Source organism: Neovison vison, chromosome 7 (genome assembly GCF_020171115.1).
Source record: "Neovison vison isolate M4711 chromosome 7, ASM_NN_V1, whole genome shotgun sequence".
NCBI classification, from domain to species: domain Eukaryota; kingdom Metazoa; phylum Chordata; class Mammalia; order Carnivora; family Mustelidae; genus Neogale; species Neogale vison.
In genome coordinates, this window is record NC_058097.1 from 202,794,307 (window position 1) to 202,800,725 (window position 6,419).

The 6,419-nt window shown below is 63.6% G+C and overlaps 1 protein-coding gene across 8 annotated transcripts; it reads left to right on the top strand.

The window, feature by feature from the left end:
* The first annotated feature begins 56 nt into the window (after nucleotides 1-56).
* On the top strand, nucleotides 57-6,178 carry TMEM80 (transmembrane protein 80). Of its 8 annotated transcripts, none has more exons than XM_044259902.1 (6): nucleotides 57-84; nucleotides 1,701-2,095; nucleotides 2,588-2,763; nucleotides 3,130-3,506; nucleotides 3,600-3,692; nucleotides 3,990-4,684. In XM_044259902.1, the coding sequence occupies exons 2-6, from the start codon at nucleotides 2,084-2,086 to the stop codon at nucleotides 4,619-4,621; spliced, it is 1,290 nt and encodes a 429-aa protein (XP_044115837.1). In that variant the 5' UTR covers nucleotides 57-84; nucleotides 1,701-2,083; the 3' UTR covers nucleotides 4,622-4,684. The 8 variants fall into 8 exon arrangements, 7 of the variants coding, with proteins under 7 accessions (XP_044115837.1, XP_044115842.1, XP_044115841.1 ...); XR_006385708.1 differs by lacking the exons at nucleotides 57-84; nucleotides 3,990-4,684 and adding exons at nucleotides 5,287-5,612; nucleotides 5,940-6,178 and having other exon boundaries at nucleotides 682-2,095; XM_044259907.1 differs by lacking the exon at nucleotides 1,701-2,095 and having other exon boundaries at nucleotides 65-84; nucleotides 2,588-2,607; nucleotides 3,413-3,506.
* Nucleotides 6,179-6,419: the final 241 nt, after the last annotated feature.

Sequence of the window (6,419 nt, forward strand, 5' to 3'; positions counted from 1 at the left end):
GAATAGCGCGGAGCCGAGAGACTGCTGGGATCGCGGAGGACTGGGCGGGCGGGGCGGGCGGCAAGATGGCTGCCGGAGGGCAAGGTGAGGGCCCGGGATGGGCGCTTGGCGAGCCGCCGGGGGCCCGGGGCGGGACGCGACGGTCTCGGGACAGCGCTGAGCCCGTAGGCCCGCGGCTTGGGCTGGGGGCCCGGGCGGGCGGGGGCGGAGGTCATCTCAGGAAGGGGGGGGTTGGTCGGGTCTGGTTCTTTCTGGTGATGGAAAGGCGGACCGGTGTGAGGCGGCTCCGGCGGTTGCGGTTCGGCCGTCTCGAGTGTCTCGGCGAGGTGCAGCCCCGGCCCTTCGGGCGCCTCTTGCCCTCCGGTGGCCGGCGCCCCGCTCGGCGCAGACACCCGGCTGTGCACGGCCCTGGGGGGTTGTGGGGGTCGTTCCCCGCCGCCGGCCCCGGGGGGGCCCCGTCTCCCGCCGCCGGCCCCGGGGGGCGGCGTGCACCCTGCCATGGGCCCCGGGCGCTGGGATCCGGGCGTGGCCGTGGACCCGGCCGGCGGGGGCAGCGGCTTGCTCCAGAGAGGGAGGGGGCACCGGGGGCCTTGAGGCGGGGCAAGAGCTTGTCAGCGCCGGGGGCACCCTGTCGCCGTCGCCAGCAGCTTTGTGTCCAGGACAGAGTGCTGGGCAACGCGGCAAGCCCCTGTTGGAGACCGGGTCCCCCGCGTCGGCGGTGGGCATTGCTCCTGCCGGTGCAGGTTCTGCTCGCGCCAGCGGGTCCCCGCGGGCAGTGTCCCTTGCAGCTCCCGGCTGTCGGCAGGCCGGACGGCTCTTGTGCGCACCCCTGTGCCGTGAGAAGAACGTGCGCGAGTGGAGGGCGGCTGTGTTGCTCGCCCGGGTCCGTCGGGGTGCGCGCCCACTCCGGACGCAAAGCCTCCTTCCCCAGCCTCTGCCCTGCCCCCAAACGTCTGGCTGGAGGACGGACAGGAGGGGGCCGAGGTGGGGAGCCGCGGGGCCTGCGGTCTGTGCTGTCGGAGAGCCCCAGCCCCCGCCCGGCTCCGCTCCAGGTCATTGCAGTGAGGAAGTCCCACGGGGTCTCTGCAGCGTCCTCGGTCACCTCGGGGGGAGCGGGTGCCCCCTTCACTTCCATGGGAACTTGCCCCTGTTTGCGGCCTCTTGTCAGAGGGACTCGGCGAAACGTGCGGCTGCTGAAAGCTGTCCTTAGGCCGAGCTCCTGGAGGTCTGAAACCCCTAGACCAGCCGACCCGATTGTAGCCACCTTTAATGTCAATTATTTAAGCCCCGGATGGTGTAGGGTTTTTATGCCACGGTTTCCCCCGGAGCCCCCGCGGTTCTGGTCTGTGACCGCGGCTGGCAGGTAGATTTGAAGCGCCTGAAGCCATCCTTCAAGAGAAGAATCAAAAGGGAGGAAAACCCCAGTTAATGCGAAACCCACCCAAATGGCGGCAAGTGCGGACGGAGGCCGCCACGTTTCGCTAGGGCACGAGAGGAGCAGATTGGGTTTCAGGGGCTCACTGCCCGGAACGCGATCCAGGTTCCAAAGGCTCCCGCCCGGCTTCCCGCTCCCTCCTTCCGTGCTGCCTCCTGCACGCTGAGCTCGGGGTCTCGGGGGCCGGTTCCCCTGCTGACCCCTTGAAGACCTCTGCCCACGCGAGACGCCAGAAGGCCCGAATCCGCTTTGATGTCCCCCACAGACACCGAGGCTGCGCGTCTCTCTCCCGCCCTCTTGGGGGTTCAGGGAAAGTGGAACTGGAGAGAAGGCCAGACAGATGGTTCCCATCGCTGTCGTGCTCGCTGCTTGGCGGTGTGGCTCCCGTCTCCTTCCATGGGCCCGTCGCCCAGATTCTAAACGATCACTGACGTTCCTGCCTGTCACGAATGTGCCACTAGCCTGAGCCTCTTAAGACAGGAAGTCGGCCCCGAGAGACATTCAAGCAGAGGCTCAGCCGCGCTGGTTCCGAAGACCATTTCGCGGGGAGAGCGGCCGCCGCCGTGGCAGGATGCGGGGAGACGCGTACCTGCTGTGGGGTGGGGGACGTCGAGACGCCCGTGAAAGACTGGATGGCTGCTGTGGGAAATGACTGTTTGGGTGAGGTTTGGGACAATGTACAAAATGCTGGGGGAGAGGAAGTATCATCAGTTGCCCCCCAAGAAGGATTTGTACCGTGAATTAGAGAAGCTTCTCCTGTAATCCCCGCGGTCAGTGTGCGGAAGGCAGAGGGATGAGAAGCGCTGTGTCTGCCGGCGCCCGCCCCGCCTGCCCGGCCCCGGCCCCAGCTCCGGCCCCGCGGCAGGATTCTGCCTTTCCTGGCTGGCGGCCTCTTACCCTCGCGCCGCTGGGGTCCCGGGTGCTCTCTCCCAGCCCCAGGTTCGGAAGAGCAGAGGGCAGACCCTCCTCGGAGGGACAGATGCAGGGGTGACGACAATGAGGGACCCAGCTACGGGCCCGGATAAGGGTGGCTTCTTTCTATAGATACAGGAGAAAAGAATAAGCCGGGATCCTCCGTCAGGGCCGGAAACGGCCCAGGTGGGCACCGCGTTGGACCTGCGGCCTCACTCACTGATACGCTTTCTTTTCCAGGAAGGGCTTCCTCAGCAGCGGTATCCTTCTGCTGTGTCCCTGGGTCCCTCAGCTGGCCTCAGGCCCGGGCAGCCCCGGGACGGCACCCGAGAGCTCGTTTGCTGGACACATGAAGGCAGCTCTGAGTTCCAGCTTTCTGTTCCTTTAAACCCCCCACACCCTTTCTCCCAGTTCTGGTAGGAATTCTGCTTTTAGATGGAACCGAATGGGCGGCGCAGGTGGCTCCGCGGGAGGGACACTCGTGAACAGATTGAGAGAGTCCATGGGACTTCAGTGGGCGGCTCCCCTGCACGGGCGGGGGCGGGCTGGGGGGTGTCTCTGTGTGTCTGTGTGTGTCCGTGGGGGGGGGGCTGCCTCCCTCCCACCAGGACCCGCCCAACCCCGGGGTAAGACGGTGGAGGCCCTTCCCTTTGAACTTTTTTACTGTAAACAAAACGGTAGGATTGGTAGGCGTTTAACTGCACAAGAAAAGAATATATTTTCTTTAAAGAAAATGAAAAAAGAAAAAGTCATTTTTTTCTATCTCGTAACCTGGGCCACAGTCAGGGTGAGCCCCCAAGGAAGCCTGGTGTTCCAAGGCCATCCTGCCTGCAGTCACCAGGGACAGACGCAGCCCTCCTGTTCCAGGCTAGGACACTTCCTGTGACACCGGAGGAGATGGGTGGAAGCCCCCCCGCTCCGCCCCAGGCAGGGAGCCGGCGGCCAGGTCCCCGCGGCCACCTGCAGGAGCAGCTGTCGCAGCTGGCGGGTGTGCCCCCTGGGGTGGACGCGGGGGGGGGGGGCAGGGCCCGTCTCCAGGCCCGTGAGTCCTTAACGGCGGGCCAGCTCTCGTCCGTCTCTCTGCAGCTGCTGCTGTCCCTGAGTGGGGCCTACTGTGCCCTGTACCTCCTAGCTACGCTCCTGATGATTGTGTACAAAAGTGAGTCTGCAGCGCAGAGGCCACGGGAGGTGTCCTTGCCGCTCCCCGCCCCTGCGTAACTGGAGTTCTGCTCTGTTGCCCGCTGTTCTGCAGGTCAGGTTTTCAGTTATCCTCATCCTCACCTGGTCCTCGACCTGACTCTGCTGCTTCTGATGGGGGTTCTGGACGTGACTCGGCTGTATCTTGGTGAGTTGCTGGGGACCACAGGGTGCAGAGGGCCGCAGAATTCCTCGCTTCCGGCCGGGGAACCCTTTACGACATTCATCCTCTATCACGTGCTTCCTAGAGCCCACCACGCAGCCACTCGCTTTGCTTGCCTCCCCCTGTCACGAAGCACCGGCCGGCCTATTCAGGACAACGCTGGCAGTGGCCTTGGGAGAGCAGCTTCCACTGGAAGCCTGTCCTGAGAAGCCACAGGGGGACGCGCGGCGCCGAGAGCCCCAAAATATTCATCTCCTTCCTTCCCCCTCCCGTTGGCCTCAGCAGTCTGGAGCAGGATCTGGATGTTCTGTCGAGTCCCCAGCAGGCCGGCGGAGCCTGGAGTTGCGGGAGGGCCCCTGAGCAGCCTCAGTCCAGCGCCGGGCCGTGCGGGGGCCCTCGGCAGCTCCGTTTCGGTTCTCCCTCAGCGTGAGCTTTGCCCTGTAGCCCGGCCCGGCCAGCGCTCAGCACACAGGGTGCAGGCTCCCAGCCCCGCTTCCGCCTCTGGCCAGCTCACAGGCACACTCATGCCAGCACATCTGTGTTCCACGATGGGATCGTACATGCGTGTTCCGCGACTACGTCTGGGAAACACGCCCTCCGTTGGAAGAGCTGGTCGAAACGGTGACAGCTGGCGCTCCCAGGTCCCGTGCACACGCACACCAGTGGCACCGTCAGGGGTGCGCGCCCTTGTCAGCAGCGCCTCAGGACTCTTCAGGGGACAGGAGCGAGTCTCCTGGGCCATCATGCTAGGCACGTGGGGCTGTCCGTGTCCGCTGTCACAGACGAGCCCACGCGGCTGGGAGGGAGGCGGATGGTGCTGGGCCCCTGGGTCCGCCACAGCAGCCAGGGATCAGCGTTTCCTGGGATCGAGCCATTTGTCTGTAAAGTACTCACTTTGGTTTGATTTTTTATAGGCGTGCATGGCATTTTCCGGAGCTGGCCTTAGCCCAGAGTAAAATAGTTTTGGAAAAAAAAAATTTTCTTAAAAAAAAAATTTTTTTTTAAGATTTTATTTATTTATTTGGCAGAGAGATCACAAGTAGGAAGAGTGGCAGGCAGAGAGAGAGGAGGAAGCAGGCTCCCCACCGAGCAGGGAGCCCAGTGCGGGGCTCGATCCCAGGACCCTGAGATCATGACCTGAGCCAAAGGCAGAGGCTTGACCCACTGAGCCACCCAGGCGCCCCAATTTTTGGAAGTTTTTAAACAAAAACTTCTCAGTCCATTTGGAATTAGGAAAAGGTATCAGAATGCAACTGGTATCGATTTTAGAAAAGGAAATGCCCCTCCCACCCCCGCAACTGACCCAGAGGCTGAGATTCAAACACTATCTGGCAACTGGTTTTTACCCTCTCTAGGGAGAGCACACCCTTTGTCACACTTCGCTTTCTGACGATTCATGAGTGATGTGGCCCCAACGGGACCTTGGACCGGAGGTCCTCAGCCCTGCGTGCAGAGGGCCGTGCTGGTGACAAGCTTGCCCTCGGCCTCCCCACCGCCTCACAGGCCTCCCGGGCACACACGGGTCAGAGTAGGTGTCCCGGAGCCCAGCACCCACTCACCCGTCTGCTCTGCTCTCCAGGCACCAAGGGCAACCTGACGGAGGCTGAGGTGCCGCTGGCCGTCAGCCTGGTCCTTACCGCGGGCGGCGCCCTGCTGTCCACCTACTTCCTGCTCTGGCAGACGCTGGTACTGTGGGCAGACCACGTCCTCGGCGCCACGCTCCTGGCACTGCGCGGCCTGGAGGCCGTCCTGCAGCTGGTGGCCGTGGCTGCCTTCGTCAGCTAGGCAGGCGGTACCTGGCATCCCCCACGCTGGGTGGGACACCCCGGACAGAAGCCACGTCCTGGGTGCTCGGCGATGCCTGGTGGCTCCCTCTCAGCTGCGCCAACCTGCTTGACCGCCGAGGTGAGTGGGTGAGGACGGCGCACGTTTGCACACAATTGTTGGGATGCCGTGTTTTCCACGCTGGTCCCCTGGGAGCTCCGGGGTGGTGTGGGGAGCCTGGGACCGTGGCCCACAGCAGGCCAAGTCCTGGACGAGCGTACACCAGGTTTGCAACAGAAAGAAAAATGCCAGGGAGCCGGCAAGCTCTGGTGTTTGGGGGGATTTTTGCAGTGGTGGCCCCTTCCCTCTGGGGCTTCTGCAGGGAGGTGGTCTAAAGCCCCGGCACTGAGGGGAGGGAGGCAGGGAACAGGTGAGTGACCGGGAACAGCCTGCCACTGTCCTGGGCAGGGGCTTCGGGGCTCCAGTCCAGGCCTCAGTCAGAGAAACGTCAAGAGCGTGCCCTGTGCTGGATGTGTCTGCAGACCAGAAGGGCTCCTGGAAGGACTGAGTTCAGGTTCCCCAGTAACTTGCCTTCGTTCGCATCGCGCCCTGTCCGTGTTCGGGATAACTGTTTGAACGTCGAGACGGTTGCTCTTGGCCTTGTTGTCGAATAAAGGAACGTGTGTAGCTGCCTGCATTTCTCCTAAGACCGCCCGCCTCTTCCAGGCTTCTCTCCTACACAGAAGCACACCCCGCCCAGGCCTCACCCAGAAACCCAGGGAGCAGTGCTTCCCCCTTCCCCGGAAAGCAGCAAAGCCGGGCCTCAGGGCCGGTCCCGGACCTCCACAGAGACCGGCTTTCAGCAGCCTACTCTGTCGTCTTGTCCTTCTCAGGGGCAAGTGGGAGCAGGAGCCAGCCGCCCCCCACTCCGCCGACTTTGGCTCTGGT